Source organism: Chelonia mydas, chromosome 8, assembly GCF_015237465.2.
Source record: "Chelonia mydas isolate rCheMyd1 chromosome 8, rCheMyd1.pri.v2, whole genome shotgun sequence".
Taxonomy (NCBI): Eukaryota; Metazoa; Chordata; order Testudines; family Cheloniidae; genus Chelonia; species Chelonia mydas.
In genome coordinates, this window is record NC_057854.1 from 85,530,787 (window position 1) to 85,550,659 (window position 19,873).

Sequence of the window (19,873 nt, forward strand, 5' to 3'; positions counted from 1 at the left end):
TGCTGTAGCTTTTCTTCATATAGTTGTGATAATTTTACAGTAAAACCTCACAGTTTTGAACACTTTGGAAATGGAGGTTGTACGTAACTAAACAAAACATTTTGGTTGTTCTTTCAAAAGTTTACAACATTGAGTTAATGACAGGTTTCAGAGTAGCAGCCGTGTTAGTCTGTATTCGGAAAAAAAAGGAGGACTTGTGGCACCTTAGAGACTAACCAATTTATTTAAGCATAGGCTGAAGTGAGCTGTAGCTCACGAAAGCTTATGCTCAAAGCAATTTGTTAGTCTCTAAGGTGCCACAAGTCCTCCTTTTCACTGAGTTAATACAGTTTGAAACTTCACTATACAGAAGAAAAATAAAATTCTGCTTTTAACCATCTTCACTTAAATGAAACAAGCACAAAACCAGTTTCAAATTGTTTTAAACTTTCCCTCAATTTTTTAAAATAATTTACATTTAACACACTATTGTTCTGTATTTGCTTTTTTTTTTTTTTTTTTTTTTTGTCTCTACTGCTGCTGCCTGATTGTATACTTGCAGTTCCAAATGAGGTGTGTGGTTGACTGGGCAGTTCAGAACTGAGGTTCTACTGTATGATGCCTCCCCAGAAGAATACTCAAACACTTGCTGAATGATGGGAGTATACTGGAAAGTTTGGATATGCGTTTGGTTTTTTTTACTCTGAACTTTTTAAATTAACTGTGGCAATTAAAAATAATGGCAGAGTCTCAACCATTACCCCCTCAGGTTATATATTTAGTAAATAAATATTTAGTGAATATTTGATAACTGCATCTTTATCTTCACTACTTTTTTCTTCTCATTAAATCAAACAACATATTAAACAGCAGTTTAAAAGGAACTAGATAGAGACCAACAATTCTTTCCATAAGCCAGACGACACAGCAGTAAAATTATTTACTTTTGGATAATTGATATCCCTTCTTATATTAAAAGATGACAAAAGTTAGTTACAATAAGGTGACATTTTTATTATTTGTACAATAAAGAGACTTTTTTAATGTTATTCAAAACACTTTTTAAATACTGAAAAAGTTGGTACACCAAAGCCGAAAAATGGCTCTGCTATACACTGCACAGCATTGTTTTAGTCCCTGTATTTTTTTATGTACAGAAAGCATCTGCAAAATGCATCCTAAACACAATATGCACCTTACCAATTAGTGTCAATACATAAAATAAAACTGGAAGGATACAACTTGCATGTGCAAATTAACTAACAAGATAATTGATTTCACTGAATCAATAGATTTAAAATATAGTTTTAAAGTACCTTTTTGCACATAAAATGAAGCAGCTTTCAAGTTCAGTAAGTCCTTATACTGCAAAAACATTAAATACATTCACAATCTATGTTAATAAAGTAGTAAATATTTCTTCATTCAGCTTTATTTACATCAATACTGTAATTAAACTGAAAAGTACAGTTAGTCATTTGTAATATAGCAATCTTTTTAACACATACAAAAATGACTTTTGTATATAATTTAAGCTCAATATCACAATTATCTCAAAATATTAATTACAATACAGCCATCTCCATCATAATTAAACATGTCTTTTATAAAATGGTAAAATTTTTAATAAAGTAAGCTGTTGGTTTTGAACTGGATACAGTACTCACAAGTAGAAAACATAAGTCTTTGTTTTGACCATGATTTCAGAGTAAACCCACTTAGGCTAGCAAAGAGGCCTAAAAGGCCCCAATTGATAAAGATCAAGCCTCTTGTGCTGCACTGTTGTGGCTTGTTGGTGGTTCTTCATTAAATGCTTTACAAGGGAGCAAGTAAATACTATATGCAATGAAATGGCGTGCATTATTATACAGAATATCTGCTTGAATTGTCTGAGGCTATTAATGCTCATAAGGATTGCCAAGGAATTTCTAACAAAACAAGGAACTGTTTAAAATGCTATAAGTATCAAATAATACCTTCTGAGAATTTACTTTTGCAAAGGTGTAATTTCACTGAGGTCTGATCAAAATTCAAACTGCCACTCTGAGGAAAAGGAGCTCTGGTTACATTGCCTGGCCTCTGGGTGTCACTGTTGTGCTGCACACGTATGGCTGTAAGGCCATTTATTAAGCATACCAAAACTGGAGTCATAAAAAGACCAACTCAATTAATATCCAATCCAAACTACTGGCCTGAAAGTTGCATCATTGTTTTTATGTTTAGCTCATATTTACAGTACAGTGAAATAAACAAATCTGGTTAACAAGCAAGCAAAATGTATAACTTTATTTGAAATTCCACTTATTTGAAATCTAAAATTGACTGGATGACTATTTTATTTTAACACTTACATTTGGAAGTTTAAAATATAAAAAGCCCAGACACAGAAAATGAAAAGCTAGTAAGTATATGTCACTCTTGGATGGCCAATTCAAAGCCCACTGTTGGCGACTGCCAATCTTCATAACAGGACACAAAATTACAAACGGGTGGTTATATTAATGTTTACTTTAGTCCAATTGGGTTTGCATGGTAACTTCTGAGCATGAGGTGAATGGAGGCTGTACCCAGTACATTCACAAGCTAACTTTACGGAAGTTGACAGTACCCTTTTCTAGTTAGGAAGATGGGTGGCACATATTGCAAAGCTAATTGAGCTAATGGATATGACCCTAAACTCCCACTGACTTCCCTGGGAGTTGGGACATGTAGCCTGTGGCAGAATCAGGTCCTATGCTTCTTTTGAATGTTCACTTGTACAGGATAGGAAGAGAAACTATGGTTTGTGAAAATGAACTCAATCATCACTTTTTCTTTACTAATGCACAAAATACACATCTGACCACATAAGTTAAATAACAGGGATTGGCTAGAGTTACAAGCAGGAGCAAGATGTAATGTGAGTAGTACATAGTAATATCAGCAGCAAGCAGATTTCCTAAACATATTACGTTCAATCCTTTTAACAGTTTATTATGGTCAGATGCTTTTGAACTGTCAAGAATTACTGATACTCGGGGAAGTGCTCATAGAATGAGTTTGTAGCTGTAAAAATAACCAAATGAGCTAAAGCAATTTTTTGCAAGTTTCTTAATTTTCAGAAAACCTAGTAACATCTGCCTGTGCTTTTTCAGCCTGGGAAATTCAACAAATAGCTGGCAGATTTCTATTTTACATGTCAGTAGTGAACTTCCTTAAAATTGTCCCTGTGTATAAACAGAGTAGAGACACTGTCAAGAAGCCACCTTAGTTATAGTTTGAGTAGCCTCTAGTAGATCAGGCTGTAATATAATTGCATAAAGGAGAGGGATTGTGATAAATAAAGGGAGAGATATATTTTTACAAATCTGGCTTGTTAGAAAATACATTTCAGTGAATGAAAATATACTTGAAAGGTTAAATCTTTAATTACAATAAAACACAAAAACAGAATGGGTAAAGAATTGTTATTGAGACTGGAGACTTCTTTAGGAAATGCAGTGAGTCTCCTGTGGTCTTGTCTCTTTAGATATTTCTCCCATTCTGAGAATGACCTGTGGCCAGAGGTTGTTGGCCAGTACTCAATTCCAGCTGTGGCATCAACTAGTTGGATGCAACTGGGGAAAGAAGAGCTTTAGGCTCAGAACAAGCTTAAGAGAAACTAACCCAAACCCCAAAAATCTGGATGGGGGTTCTGTATAAAACTGGAAACACAAAAGTGGGTTGTGCCCTTTCTTGAACCAATTTTATATGACTATCTGTAAATATGGTAGATTGGGGAGTTACTGTTGCATTGGCTAAATACTGTACAGGTTTGGCTGAGATACAGTTGATACTTTTGTTATACATTTTCATAGTGGTGTTTGGGAGTTGAAACCACAATAAATTCTAGTTTCTGTACAGTGACATGCCATGTGAACTGTGATAGTAACCATTTTGTGTTCCTTAACAGCTGCTGTAAAACCAGAACAAGGGAATTGTAGCAATGCCCTGCACTTTTAATCTAACCTTTACTTGAGGAGCACTAGATGAGCTTTGTTGTGCAGAAACCTAAAAAGCAGTGTCACAGTTTTAGGGCTAGCAGAAGTGTTACCATGGGAACAAATTTAGCACAGCTGAAAGCCTACAGGAAGCTGGGAATTGAAAAGGGTAGAAGTTCCAAAGGCAATTTGGAGTTTCTGGTTTTATTTCTGAAATACCATGTTTCAGTCATTGTCTTTAGTAGCTAAAAGAAATAATTCTGGAGCTTTAGCTATTGTGTACTTGATATGAAAGCACATGGTGTAGTGTGTACTATCTAATAGCCGGGACCCAGGAAGCTAGATGCAATTTTGAGATCACAGCTGCCTGCCTCAGAACTCATTGACTAAACATGAAAATAACCACGTCATATATATGCTATTCATCCGCTGCCAGTACCTGCCCTAGAATCTCAAATTTAACAAGATAGCTGCACCAAGGTATACGTGTAATATGTTACTTCCTAACTGCATCTACTGAATCTCTCCAGAAAAGACAAAGGTGTGTTACATTAAAACAAGAATACCACATCCTAATTAGCCACAACGAAGACTTCCTTCATTGCTCAAAATATAAGCTTCCCCTCTGCCAATTTGTATATAAATACAACAAAATACAAAGAGAATCATGCTTGCTTTTTGGGGGGGTGGGGAAGACACATCTTGAAGCTTAACTACTGGCTGAATGGAAAGCCTGAACTCCTGCTCACTTATCAGGAAAAGCTCTTTTACTTAGCCAAGCTTCCGTTGTCTCCAAAATCTGCAGCATAAGGCTTAAATGTGACAGAGGTTCCACTGGAATGTCTGGTTTTACTCCCAACAAAGACTTCATTAATTAAGGGGGAAGTTAAAGTCTCCAAATGCAGATCTAGACCTAGCCAACTATACAGTGGACAAGAAAGAGCTAGAGGAGAGGTAGGGAGAACAAAAAAGCTACTTGTATATTGTGATACAGGAGGGCCAGGGAGCAGTGGGAGAGTGCTAGATAGATAAGCTCAAGGCTAATTAAGGCGTGGTTCCCTGTAAACTAGGGAAGGTGGCTGCAGGTTAATTGGATCACCTGCAGTCAATTAAGGCCCTGTTAGGAACCTAATAAAACCCCCTGCATCAGGCAGCCAGAAGAGGAGGGCTCACTCACTCACTGAGATGTGTTGCAAGATTTGGAAGATCTGAGAACTGGAGTAAGGGAGACCCTGCCCAGCAGGACAGGGAGACTCCCTTCCCCCTGAGCATCTAAGGACCGAGGGTAAGAAACCCACAGGGGTTGAGAGAGGCTGGGACTCAGAGCGAGGAGAAAACCCAGACCCCTCCCCTGCCTCCCTCCTCTACCACCTTCCTGGGCTAGTAGTGGGACCCTTGGCACCTAAGAGCAGAGGCAAAGGGTGGCATCTTAGCTCCCCACCAAGAAAAGCACAGGACCCACCAAACTAAAATCAGCCATCTTGCCACAATATCTTGTAACACTCAGGCTTACAAACCACATTGGCATAATCAGTGTATGTAATAAAAAGAGGACCTCAGAAATCCATCAGAACAAAATGTGGCACAAACAACACACTAAAGATCACTTGGCTTTTGTTATATTACATCTTTCTTTGATATGTTGTCTGTGTAGTTTGTAGGCTCCATAGGGTAGAACCCTTGTCAACCCACTTGTCTCTGTAAAAAAAAAAAAAAGCCTACCATATCTTGGTGCTCTATAAATAAAATATTTAATTTTGCAACATGCTTCAAGAGTCTGTCTTCTAGTTTTGCTTAGGGGACGGATGGTTGGCTGCATCCCATTCTGTAGTAGGCAATGTTACAACGTGACTCAAAACTAACTTTTTATTTACTCAGTTTTCTTGCCAGAAGCAGAAGTCAAGGGAAATATTTGAGCTATGCAAATAAATTACAATGAAATTCCCATAGAATGACTAGAATGTATTACATTTAGTGTGTTTACACTGAGTGAATTTCTGCACATAAAGAATGGATGTGAGCATCTCTTGACTGTTTTATTATGAAAGGGATAGCTGATGATGCTGAGAATTTGAATAATGGTCTCTGCAATTCTGCAGCTGTTACACTGTTAAAGATGCTGCATTCCTGCACCACGGGCTGAAACAAATAACTGAATAAATAATTTACCTTGAATAACTAATTTGAATGTATTTGCTGAATATCTTCAAATAGAGGAATTTGACATCTCCTCTGTACTCTTAGCTGAAAGAATAACTAAATTCAAACTATTTGGGTGTAAATATTTAAAATTAGAGCGGTGTGGATCAGTTATAGTCAGATAAGTTACATGGTATTTCTGCCTCCTGAATAAGAACTCTTATACAAAATGAACATTTGTTTTCTGTGAGAACTTACATGTGCAGTTTTGGAATAAACTTTCCAGTTTTGCAGTGAAAAATGTAATCATTCATGTTTGTGGAAAGCAAACAATAAAGGGGATGTGAACAGTCACCATTTTAAAACCAGGAAATGTGTAAATACAAACAAAAGCCCTAACCCTGCATTCCCATGCACCCAAAGTCCCCAATTCCTTCAGAACCACAATTTGTCATTGTGATGAAGCTGACTGACCAAATCTCCAACCATATTGTCACATAGCAACAGCTGCAAAATGCCAGCTGAAAATAAATGAAATCAAAATAAGACAATTCAAAACATTCATCAGGGAACAAGCCGCACCTCAAATATCTAATGAGCAACAGAAGACCATATAGTAGACAGGACATTACATAAACTGACTTAAAAAAAAAAGCTGTTTAATTATATTTTTCAATTAAACTAAAACTAGTCAAAATGTAAATTAATCAGAGGGGAGAGGGAAAACTTTAGTTAGTGTAAGTGTAACCCACACACTTCCTGGGCTGATGTTCTGTCCCATCTGGTGGCACTAAGACCACCTAAAGAGAGAGAGAGAGATTGAGTCTGCTCTACAGCCTTAGCTAAGAGGAGTTGACTTTTAGCTCATGCAATAGTGACTCATGCGTTAAGCTCCAGAAGTCCCCAGTTCGATCCTGCCTGTCGACAACCGGGGTCTGTTGGTATTACATAGGCAATAGAGAAACACCTCAAATTAACTAAAATGTTCTTGACAGTGACCTTTAAAATCTACAATAGCCACAATTCAGGTGATTTGTGTTTTTTAAAAATGTTCAAGTTTAGTAAAACCAATACTCATTTTACTTCCTTCAAAAACTCTTATAAGAGGCTCATTCCTGCTGCGATTAGCAGTCACAATTATTTTACCATTGACTTCAATGGAAACAGGATTGACCCAATACATGTAGACTTATCCATGGCACAGAAACTGATTTTCCATGCTGTCAGCTGTAGGAATTACTAAAATTTCGATTACTGAACTAATACCAATGTACTGTAGCTTTGTGCTGTGTCTATTCCTGTCCCCTTAGCACAGTTCTAAGATTTACCTACTGTTATTTATTTTGCACACCTCTGAGAGAAAATATTTTAAATGTCATCTAGGCTTACTAGCGATGTATTTTACCTGACTCTGAGTAGTCCCACTGATTTAAACGGGACTGTTGCCCACAAAGGGCTAGATTTGGCCATGCTTACTCGGGGGTATTCTAGTCTGGCTCAGAATAAGATGGTGGGAGTATTGGGATCAAAATTTACTGAAAAGGTTCTATAATTTTAAATAAATTAAAACAGTCACAGAAATAAAGCGTTAGGTTTTCCTGCCACCCACCACTCACTGCTTTTATTTGAGGAACATCACTATCTAAAATTATCTTGTCTATTTCACAAACTTACAGGTAATCAGCTAAAAGGATCAGACAAAAGCAATTAATTTTTGCCTAGACTATTATGTGTAGGTCCCAGGCTTGAAAGTATAATTTATGAAGTATTTCACGCTGTATTGCAATAATTCAGCTAATTAGTATGGACTCAGCACTAAACACTGTACTTGTACAGTTACTTCTATAAGGCATATATATTTGCATTGAAAAAATCAACATACTAAAATTCAAATTTAATATTTACTTTCTTAGTGGTGTCTATGAAAATATTTTTTCTCTATAATCTTTTAGTATACCACTGGTGATAGAAATATTTTATGGGAATTACAGCTCAATATATGTTTTTCTTTATAAAGATATATACAACTTTGAGGCAGTATTTTCGATGGACAGCAGAATTCATAAAGAGCTTTTGTGTGCTTCTGTGTTCTGAAGTTATATGAAATCCACTTTGAGAAGTAACTTGATTAAAAAAGAAACTGCACCAATGCACAGCCAGAGGCTGACAATTAAAACTAATACATAACCACATGAACATCATATTTATATAGTTAACATTTTTCAAGAGGCGCAGTACTAACATATAGTATTATACATTTGGCACTAATGTTTGCCATTGATCCAGCAATTGGCAAAATTTGTTTCCTATGTATAAATTTCTGTTTGAACATTAGATCTGGCTAGACATATGTTTACTATTTATAAAAAATACTTAGACAGTAAGCTCACGTTGAATAACTAGGTCTACTGTATTCTGGAAACTCTTCAGTAGTAATACAGCTTTCTCATGTTCCATATGTACAAAACTGTGTCCATTTGCCTGTAACACACAAATGAAAACAGGAAACAATCAAATGAAGTTATGTTTAGCACTTTTTCATTTTTTGGAGGAGAGCTGAAAATTAAAGTAAAAGAAACTTGATGGTTCAAAAATTAAAAAGAACATTGATTACTTTTGATTGGTAGAAATGTGATTCCGTACCTTGAAGAGAATAACAATAATGTTCTAATTAAATAATAATAATGCAACAATTCACTTCTTATAACTTTTTAAAAAATTCTGCTATAACAGCATCTTACACAACAGTAGAGCTATAAAATTAGAGATTTAACTGGACCATCAAAGGTATAGATTTAATCTTGGGATACATAAAGTAGATGTTACCCCAGCAAGCATAGTTTGACAAAGCGTAAGAAGTTAGTTTCAGAGGTCTCCAAGCAAGCAGAAGGTGTAGCCAAGTATGTACGTGTTATGGTACCATCATCTAGCAGTGATAGAAGGGACAGAACACAGCAAACACTCAGGGAAGGACTCTATATGGACAAAGTGGATATGTCAGTTGAATAAAGAGTGAGCTATCTGCAGTGATAGCCTGATGGTGAAGTTACTGTGTGTGGAACTCCTAAATGAAGCTATTGGGAGTTCTGCATGCATAGGGGCTGCAGGCTGAGTCCTTTAGTCAGGAAGCATGCCCTCTGAATCTATCAATAATTTTAGCAATTTATAGGGTGCTAATCCCTGTAGTTTCCAAATGAAAATTCCAAGGAAGTTAATTCTGTCTAATGCATCATTAACTACTAACAGAAAAGTTCACAATGACGGGAAAATGACAGATGGGTAACTATGTATTAGGAGGATAGGTAACTGCTGAGCAAGTTGCTTACATCTAGTTCTAATCTCTACTTTGCCTGTTGTAGTATCTAGACACCATAGCAGACAGACCTGTTACTCCCACCTCAGAAGCACAAAGATCCAGCTCTTGAGTTGAGTCTAGGCATATCACCATAGGGGCAGTCAACACTAGTTTGTGGACAAGCTACTGAAGGTAAATATGCCAAAGCATAAGACTACTGATTACATGACATAAGCATTTCCAGGTGTATGATCGCTCCACATACTCCTACAGACAGCAGTCACAACGTGGCCCCAACACAACACAGTCACATATACTCCCTTGTATGCAGGACCTTGCCAACTTGCAACAACAGTCCAGAGGGATTTTTTTTTTAATTTAGTCCTGCATTCTTTCACATGACTAACATGCCACAATACTCTCTTGCTGCAAGTTCTTGGGGCCACAGAATTTTTGCCTCTTTTCAGGCTACACCTGTTGATGTTTTCATGTTATGTCCAGAAGATGTGTAATTGTAGATTATTTCAATTTGTGTTATTTTTCAAGTACTTTATCCGCTTCTGACTGCTGGTATGCTGTAGCTCACATGTTCTTTAGGAGAATGTCTTCACTGCACTTTTCACTGAAGGCCAGTGTTTTAATCATATCTTCTGTTGCATCCAAGAAATTACACACAAAAAATTATGTGTATGTTGTATTAGACCACATTCTGTACTCATTTACATTAGGAAAAATCAGGAGTAATTGCACTGAATTCAGGCCCACCACAGAAAGCTGAATGGTAGATGTGATAGGGGTCTGGTATTTGAAAATATGAATAGATTACTTATAAAAACATGAGGATTTCATTAAGTTTTTAAAAATAATAGGTGATGACTATGAATCCCAAGAAAAAAAATGCTGTATTTCTACAGAATTGGTGTGATCTAGATGGGCCAAATTCTGCTTTTGGTTACATCAGTCTAAGTCTGGATTAACGTCCCTAAATTCCAAATGATGTTGTCTCTCACACATGCAACTCTCTACACAAACATTGCATAAAGTTGTCATCAGTTGTAGCAATTTTACTAAGTCACTAAATTTGAATATCTAGGGGCAAGAAACAGGACCTCTTGATGGAAGATCTTCCACTCTTGATCTATGCAAGTCCAAGGTACAAAGGCTCATCTGTTTACATGGGCTTTTGTCAAAGATAGGAGAGGTAACTGAAGAGGCAGGTTCCAAGCGGTTTGGGCTGGAAATACATTTTGTTCTGATATTTGTTGTTCATTGTTTTTTCATTTTTGTAAAGAGGTTTGAATTTTGTTGGAGAAGTATATTTCATAAATTAAAAATAAAGAAATGATAATATCTGAGCGGATCTGCAATTTCTGAAGAAGCTACATGTGGGTCCAGATCCTGTTCTACATGAACACATCCATTGTCTTGAAAAAGCAAAGGATCAGGCCCCTATGTGTGGTGAAAAAATGAAAGAGTCCATTTTATTCTGTTCTTCATGAATCATGAAGAATCTCTCATTTGAAAGGCAACTGCACAGTTGGAATCTTCATGAACACACTAATGCGTAATGGATGCAAAGGATTCAGGATGCAAACTCCTGATGGTGGGGAAAGAGAAGGTAGGGAAAGTGCCATGTAGTAACAGCAAAGTAGCCACAACAGTTATGTACATGTACTTTAAAGGTATAAGTAAAGAAGTAACAGGCAGAACCATGCTGCAAATAAAGACAACACTACAGTAAAGAGCAACTCCTTTTATTAATTTTTGTTTTGCTTCATACAGTAATATAATTTAGCACTGAGAAACGGTACAAATATCAGGAAGAAAAAGGTTTCAAAGGCATTCATTTGTGTTCCAAAAAGTAAACCCCCAAAAGGATACTCTGGCATTCAGGGCTGTGTTTGGGGTACACAGCGACCTCATTAGCTGATCTTTGTTACAGCAAAATCACACAGCTTCCTGCAATCTGTTCTACTCACTTAGAATAAGCCAAAGAACAGTGCACTCTTAGCCACAAGATGCTGGATTCTGCAAGTGAGGGTTGCATAAGACCAGCCCTAGTCACTGGAGAAACCCTCTTTAGAGAGGGAGTATTTCCCAGGGTGCCAGTTTACCCCACATTACACTTCCAGAGCAGCTGAAAGAGGCCACAACTGGAAAGAAAATTCTCTGTTAGGTAACATATGGATAAATGACAATCAGGAATCCTCTATTTCTTTCAGCCTATGTGCTGTATCACCCCACACCCTGTAACACAGGCTAGTAAATCCATGTATGTCTAGGATTTATGGGCCTTGCTCTCCATTGCCTTGTACCCTGCATAGTCATTTAGATCTAATTCCTAGACAAACAATTATGTTAAGATGGAGGCAAGGTTGAGAGTACATATCAATAATTTACTGTGAAAATATATTACAGGGATGTTTTAATTATCTCCCCCCGCCCAAACCAATAAAATAAAAACAAAACAAGAATTACAAATCCAGGAAATTCAGAGTTACGATTAAAGTTAAAATGGATCCAAACATATTATAGAATTGTACAGTGAGGACCACCCAAACAACCTTAACTCTGTCCTACAGTGATGACCATGCAATTAAGATTAATGCATTTTAGTGTCCATAGCCCAGATGAAATTAAAGAGATGGTAAATGACAAAGTAATTTTTTTTCTCCCCCACCCATGATGTTACTGCGGTGTTACTTTGACTGAGAACAATGAGAGATGACAACCATTTTGAAAGAGGGTAATTCTTCACTGAGGAAGAGTATTATATTACAGCTTCTACTGAATGACAAGCTTTCAGTTATCAATAAAATAAAATAAAATAAAAATCAGGAATAAATGATTTAATCCCAACAGGTTTTTTCCAAATGTAGCCTAGGCATTAAAGGTCAGTGAGTTTACTTCAATGGGTAGTTTACAGAGTTGTGTTATTTTGTTACCAATATCATTCAAGACCCCAAAAAATAATTTTACATCCATGAAAATGGCACTTCCATAAAGTTAATGCAAAATGGGTGTAAAATGTTAACCAAATGTCAGACAAGAATTCTGATTTGATAGTTTTACATGCATTTTGCCTAGCAGTAACTGACTACACAAGGAAATAGGCAGTGGGAATCAGATCCAGTAACTCTATTTTATTCTAAATTCTTTGACAACTGTCAGTTCTGTTTCTAAGGGAGACCTCCTCTTTTATCTGCTACAGAACAACCTCTGAGCTTCAGAATGCCCAATGTCAAGTCAAATGACGGCAACTGCATAAGCAGACTAGAAATTCCTCTACACCTGAATTGCATAACAGGCTTGGAGACTCAGTGCACCACAAAAGGAAACAAAAAGCATAGAAAAATCAGCCAAGGAATTGAAGACTCATCTCCACTTATGCTCCTACCACAGTTTTCCTTTCTTACTGTCATTTCTGATTCAGATGCTTGTTGCTGCTTCAGAAGGTACAGCAAAATCCTTCAGTCTTATCTGAAGGAAGACATTTCATTCTGAGTCACATTCCTTACAGCAGTTAAGAAGGAGATATTTTTAACCTGGAGGCCGTGACTGGAAGCCAAGAGACCATGAACACTCACAAGCTTCATATGTAGGACATGAAGCACTGTAGCTCTGAATGGATATTTTCAGCGGCTCCCAGTCAGGACTCCAGAGAAAATGGAAAAGACACACTTCATGTTGCTGTTGCTCTGGAGATTTTTCTGACCTAGTCGTGTTGAAAATTAATAGGGAGCTATTGTACTGAGAAATTAAATACAATCCATTCCAAAGTCCCTATAGCTGAATGGCCTTGAAAAAGAAGGGACATTTCTGAGGAATTAGCAGTTCTTTACCTGCAAAGCATGTGGTTTCCTGGTATCTTTAGCCCTGGCCCAAAATCTTTCCCTGAAACATTTGTAACTTGATTTACTCAGTGGGAACTTCTGTAGATTGGGTCTGTATATTTGCCATTATTTCCGCACCATTCCTAAAAAATTCAATGTTGACTTTAAAAAAAAACAAAACAGGAAGGGTAGGCTTTTTGAGGAGAAATGTTCCCCATTCATGGGCCATGTCACATAGCATGCATGTTATTGCAAAGACCCAAAATATTTTACATGGGGTGAGCTAAACAGCTTCCTCAATACACACACAAAAATCTCACTTTTGATACCTCAGACATTCTAAACATGCTCTACAATGGACTGTGTTATGCAATATTTCTTCAGGACAGAAGATTGACTCTGAAATGGGATCAGGAAGTATCTGCCTCTTCATGTGTTCTCACTGCCATCTGCAATGAAAAGAAATAAGTTTTATAACATTTTTTCACCATTTATACCATCTTTACAGAAAAATCCTCATCAAGTCTAATTCAATGGCAGACTTACCAAGAATCCATCCCAAGTTTGTTGGCCAGAATTTAAGCAATGGCCAGGTTCTGAAATCTGAAAAAGGAAAGCATAGTGGCTGGGTTCTGGATAATTTGCCACTATGTTATCATTATTAATAACTTATTATTTACTGAGTGTCAGCAGTGCATTTGGTACAGAACAAATATTTAAGATGACAGTCCCTGACCCCAGTTACTTACTGTCTAACTCAGACTCTGATAGTACAGTTCAATCACATATAGTAACCCGTATTGGCTTGTCAGAGGGTATTAAGATTCCTTGTGGTAAATAATCTCTGGTGGGGCAATATCTAGTAGTGAGATGAAACCCAACAGAGAAAGGGAAATTACCGCAACCATCCTTCAGCTTGATGATGGAATTTTAGCTTCTTCAAGCTAAAATGGGCCACTCTATGACCCATTACTGTTTGTTGTATACCCACAGGTTAGATATACTTCCTAGCTCAGAGGAACTGGATTAGCCACATTTGTCTCAAGATGAATGCACACTACAGCACGTATAACCACCTTGGAAATAGAGTGATATTGTAAGGCCCCACAGGTGAGGTTAGGTTCTGTGGCCTGCAATGTGCAGGAGGTCAGACTAGAAGATCACAATGGTCCCCTTTGACCTTAAAGTCTGAGTCTAGAACCCAGGCCTGTAGAGCTACCAGGCAGCTGGCAGCTCCAGGTTGTCACCCAGCGGCAGCTGTAACTAACTTGTGCTTCACTTCCTATGATCTGCTGTGGACCCAGACCATGGGAAGTTCCGTCTCAAGGGTTTGACAGACAGAAACCCTGTGGCTCCTTGCCCTGTATAAACCCAAGAGGTATTCCAGGAAGTTTCCAGACAACAGTATAGAACTTCTGTAGCTGTCATAACTGTTCCTTGCTCTTGAATCGCTGGCTTGACTTTGCCTTGATTTGGACTTTGCCTCCTGACTTGGACCCTGAAACCTGACTCAGACTCAGACCCTTGGTATCAACCCTGGCTGGACCGGACTACAAAATCCTCTCTTATTCCAGCCTTGGTTTTGCCCCTGCTCTGACCCTTGGCTCTGTCTACCCTTGGTGGAATCCTGACAGATATCGTACTTGATCCTGGAAGGGGCACAGCACTTGCAACCCCTGTTGATTTTGGCTGGTATTTCTAAAGGAACTAATGGGAAGTACGCACTCAAATCCCTCTGAAATTCAACAGAAGTTAGGCACCTAACTCCTTTACACTCCTTTGAAATCCCAGCCTGTGTAAATACTATATTAGCCACAGAGCAGTGACAAAGTCCACTGAGCTGAATATCCCCTTCTCCCCATGAAAACTGTGGGAGTGGAGAAGGCCCACCACTGTCCCCCCTTTAGTACTACTGCAAGGTGCAGATTAAGGTCTCATCCTCTGCCATTTCCATGGCGGATGTAACTCCTGCAACCCTCACAGCCCCAGAGAAACTGCACAAGCTGCTCAGAGGGCTAGGGTGGACAGGAGCTCATTTGCATGACTTGCCCATCCTCCTTGAACAGCTTCTACCTGTAGAGATCCCCTTTTTTCCACTCTGCTCATCACACCATCACATTAAACATCCTAAGGACTGGTGAGCCCTGTGAGCAGTGGTTTCACATATATACTCTGCCTTTAGGAGACGATATCTTGCACAACCAACTTCTTCTCCAAGGTGTCTCCATATTTTGTTTTGAGAGTTGGCAAAGTTTGGTCACTTGAGCACGAGCCTTTCTTTCCCCAATCACTGTGTATTGTGTACCCATCAAATATAGGAAACACTTCTTGGTAAGTAGCAAATAATCTTGATGGTTTGCATTCATTCAGGGCAAGGTTCTGCCACCATAGCCCTTTGGAGTAGTTCCACTGAAGTCAAAGATACTACTTGTAGAATAAGACACTACTCAATGTGTGTAAGGGGGAAGAACTGAGGCGTTATTTTTTATTTTCACTTTTTTACAGGGGAAAGTCACATTCTGCATTTTCTCACTTAAATAACATGAAAATTGGCTGCCTGCTGCTCTCTGAAAATAATACTTTTTATGTTGATGTTGCTGGACTTGAAGGACACTAACATATGAAAGCAAAAGTTATTTGGGATAACTAGATATTTTTCTTGTCATGTTTTCTGGACTTTTACAGTATAGTCATTCTAAAATGATCTATTAAAATTCCTGCCATTTTTATAACAATATAAATGTTTCTTACCTGATAAGCAGTTAAATTATCTATGAGTTTATGAGTGACAGAAGAAAGATATGAGAATTCTGGTTGATAATGAGATATAGTTTAATGTTCCACAAAGAAGCCAAAAGGAAGCTACAGAAACAAATGACTTTTCATCCTCCAAATAATTAACACTTGGCATCAATACAGCACCTTCTACCTGAGGATCTTAAAGCACTTTACAAACATTAATGAATTAAACCTCACAATAGTTCCATGTGATATCTGTATTAATATCCCCTTTTATAAGTGGTGATATTGGCATACAGAATGTTTAAGTGACTTAGGGTATGTCTACACATCAACTGCTACAACAGAACCACTGTAGCGCTTCAGTGTAGACACTACCTATGCCGATGGGAGGGATTCTCCCATCAGCATAGGTAATTCACTTCCCTGAGAGGCAGTAGCTAGGTCAACAGAAGAATTCTTCCATTGACCTACTGCTGTTTACACTGGGGGCTATGCTGATGTAAGTTTCCAGTGCAGACCAACCCCTAGGGCATGTCTACACTTACCTCCGGAGCGATCGATCCAGCAGGGGTCGATTTATTGCCTGTAGTGAAGACACAATAAATCGACCACTGAGCGCTCTTCCATCTACTCTGGTACTCCACTGGAGTGAGAAGTGTAGGCGGAGTTGACGGGGGAGCAGCAGCAGCAGTCGACCTACCGCAGTGAAGACACCGCGGTAAGAGCTCTAAATACGTCAACTTCAGCTATGCTGTTTTCGTAACTGAAGCTGCATAACTTAGACCAACTTAGCTCGCCTCCCCTCCCCCCCCCCCCCAGTGTAGACCAGGCCTTACTTAGTTAAAGAAGTCTGACGCAGAACTGGGAATGGAACACAGGTGTCTTGAGTCCCAGGACTCTCCATATCAAAACCATAAGAAAACTATCTGGCCTTAAAGTTTGAACAGTCATATTCAGCTATGAATTAATAACAAACCAGAGAATTCTGTTATTGTGTTTACTGTGCATATGACAAATTCTCCTTAACCTAATACATTAATTAGTACATCTTTTTTCCTCATTTCAGTGACTTCTTTATAACAATAGACAGTAAACATCTTCATGGCTTTAAAACAGAGCAAAACCAACCCATTAAAATCCCTGAATTACATTTTCAATTTATTTCAGTTAAACTTTATTGATAATCTCAGAGTACAAAAACTCCAGAATAATTTCATACTGTTAATTGCATTTTAAAAAGACTATAAATCCACTAAACTTTCTGTGGTTTTAGGATAATAATGCAGCTTTTTAAAAGATGTATTCAAGTCAGCAGGGCCTGATGAAATTCACCCAGAGTACTTAAGGAACTAGCAGAAGCTATGTTGGAACCATTACTGATTGTCTTCAAGAATTTATGGAAGATGGGTGAAGTGCCAGATGACTGGAGAAAGCAAACATAGTACCTATTTTGTCCTCTGACAGACTTACAGACCTACTGGATTGGGGAGAAGCAACAGACGTGATATAACTTGATTTTACTGAGGCTTCTGACACAGTCCCACATAACATCCTCATAAGCAAACGAGGGAAACGTGGCCTAGATAAAATTACTATAAGGTGGGTACACAACTTGTTGAAAAACCATACTCAGAGAGTAGTTATCAGTTTCTGCACAAATGTTTATAAATAAGGCAGAGGAGAATTAGGCCCAAGTGGGCCCAAACCTAATATCCCAATTCAAACACCTCCAAATTCTGGGGAAGCCTATATCCCCACTACAATCCAAAATTTGGGCCTGGAATCTGATTGTACAATGGATTGAAACAATACCCCAGATCCAAACGCATCCACATTTTCAGATGTTTCTCAATTTTGCCACTCAGGGCATATGTTTTTTCTTTGTTTGTTTTTTAGCAACTCTGATTTTAATCAATTCCTTGGGATGGAAATGAGCGAAGAAAGCTCATTTTGTGCTATTCAAGCCAAATACTAATACTACAATAACAATTTTTTGTACCCCATGCTACCGGAGAGCCAGGGAAGAACAAGGCCATATGTTCAGTGATAGCACACACAACTTTCTCCTCCCCTCGAAAAGCCTTCCATTTTAACTTCCATGTTATTCTCTAGTGGAACCTTTTTCCAAAATGCCTTTTGCTGGTCTCACTCTTTAAATTTGGCAGAGAGAAGTACCTGTAGCCCTAAAGTGGTCATTTTGCTACTTGCTGCTGCTTCCCGCATCTCCATCTATTTCAGCTAGTAAGTGTTCTTCATTTCTGATGTCCCACACTGAGGAGAAGTTTATGTCTTAGAAGCATGTTTAAAACAATGTTATTCAATTATTTATTCAAATAGAAAGTTAAATTGGGAGGTACAGTTCCAAACTGAAGCACTGGGAGAGATGTTCAGAACAAGAAGTAATGGGTTTAAGTTGCAGCAAGGAAGATTCACGTTAGACACTAGGAAACACTTCCTAACCGTCAGGGTAGTTAAGTACTGGAACAAATTACCTACGGAGGTTGCGGAATCTCTGTCCCTCAAGGTTTTTAAGAGCAGGTTAGGCAAACACCTGTCAGGGATGATCTAGGTAATACTTAGTCCTGCCTCAGTTCAGAGGACTGGACTAGATGACCCACAGAGGTCCCTTCCAGTCCTTCATTTCTATGCAAATGGATAGAGGAAGGAGGGCTGACTCAGAAAAAGAGAGAGAAAGATTCAGTTGGTGGTGGGGGTGATGCCTGGGCCCTTCAATGTGGGTAGGAGAGTTTCCTCTTGTAATGAGTAAATGTTTGGATAGTTGGAGAAGACTAAAAGGGGCTAGTGTGGGAGGATAGCCCTGCCCTGGGGAAGGTAAGGAGCATCAAAAAAGTGACCAATTCTGTATTACTGCAGTGAAGTTCTCTTCAGCTCCTTGAGAGAGTATTCATGTCTGTATGTCACTCTCAACCCTTCCTTCCAGTCAGAGTACAACACTATTCTCCACTTTTATGAGTGAATGGTAGCAGATCCCAGAGTACTTGGCCTAAAGGATGTGGAAGAGTGCAGTCTCTGCACTATACTCCGCTACCTATCCTTCCACATCCTGGTAGAAGCCCCTTTGCAGATGCGTTTTGTGGTTGGGCCGCTTCAATACTGAAAGGGGCAAGCTGGCTACTTCCTACAGAATGTCCCTCCCCACACCAACTCTGTGAGCCAAACTGATTTATGTTAACTTTCAAGGGCTCCTCCCCTGTCCTGGGAACCCTCCCTCTCTCCTCCTCCAGGGAGAGATTAGGCGGGGCATTGGTCAATGAGAGATTAAATTGAATTTGGGAAATATGGGGCTGTGGGAATGGGAGGGAAGATGTCTGGTGGCAGTGCAGAGGAAAAAGAGTTCCACAACATTTTGAGGACCAAAGTTTCTTCGAGTTTTGCCTGGGGATAATGGAAGAACTATTCTCCTAATGGAAGAACACAGGAGGAGGAAACTGCATAACTAAGAATTTGCAATTTCCTTAACCACATGGGGAAAATCCAAATAGGTAAGCACCAGGCCCTTACATTTTAATGTGTAACTTTTCTCCTACCAAGGTGCTTGCGGCACCCCACAAAAACTCCCCAACCATGAACAATAAAACATTCTTTGATCAAGAATAATACAGGGTAAGCATATCATGTGAGAAAATGAAGGAAGCATTGACCATTCCATTCTTGCTCCACACTATTTTGTTGAATGAGTTCATATTTCAGACAATAAAACTGACTTTGAGAGCACTGCCATTAATTAGGTGCAGATTTAGGGATGTATGAGTGGGCTGACTTAATCAACTTTGCATTGATTCACAATGTAGTCACTGTATTATTTTCTCCAGTGTTTTTGTGTCAGTACAAGTTTTCATCACTGATCCACTAAAGCCAAATCAGCTTTTAAAGGGCAGCAATATTAAATCAATTTATATTTTGGA

General features: G+C 38.5%; 1 protein-coding gene and 1 long non-coding RNA gene across 7 annotated transcripts in view; one reads left to right on the forward strand and one right to left on the reverse strand.

The window, feature by feature from the left end:
• Nucleotides 1-483: 483 nt before the first annotated feature.
• LRRC7 (leucine rich repeat containing 7) overlaps nucleotides 484-19,873 on the reverse strand; it is a 358,746-nt gene continuing 339,356 nt past the window's right edge. For 3 of the 6 annotated variants that reach the window (XM_043520844.1, XM_027825894.3, XM_043520845.1), the window contains one exon: nucleotides 484-8,558. In XM_043520844.1, coding sequence (XP_043376779.1) covers nucleotides 8,451-8,558 — 108 coding nt within the window. In that variant the 3' untranslated portion in view covers nucleotides 484-8,450. Of the gene's footprint in view, nucleotides 8,559-11,112; nucleotides 13,655-13,751; nucleotides 13,809-19,873 lie in introns of those variants that run through there. The other 3 variants (XM_043520846.1, XM_043520847.1, XM_043520848.1) reach the window with 3 other exon arrangements.
• Nucleotides 8,544-10,722, forward strand: LOC122461400. The gene is made up of 2 exons (XR_006283261.1): nucleotides 8,544-9,564; nucleotides 10,466-10,722. It is a non-coding gene; the product is annotated as an uncharacterized LOC122461400 (long non-coding RNA).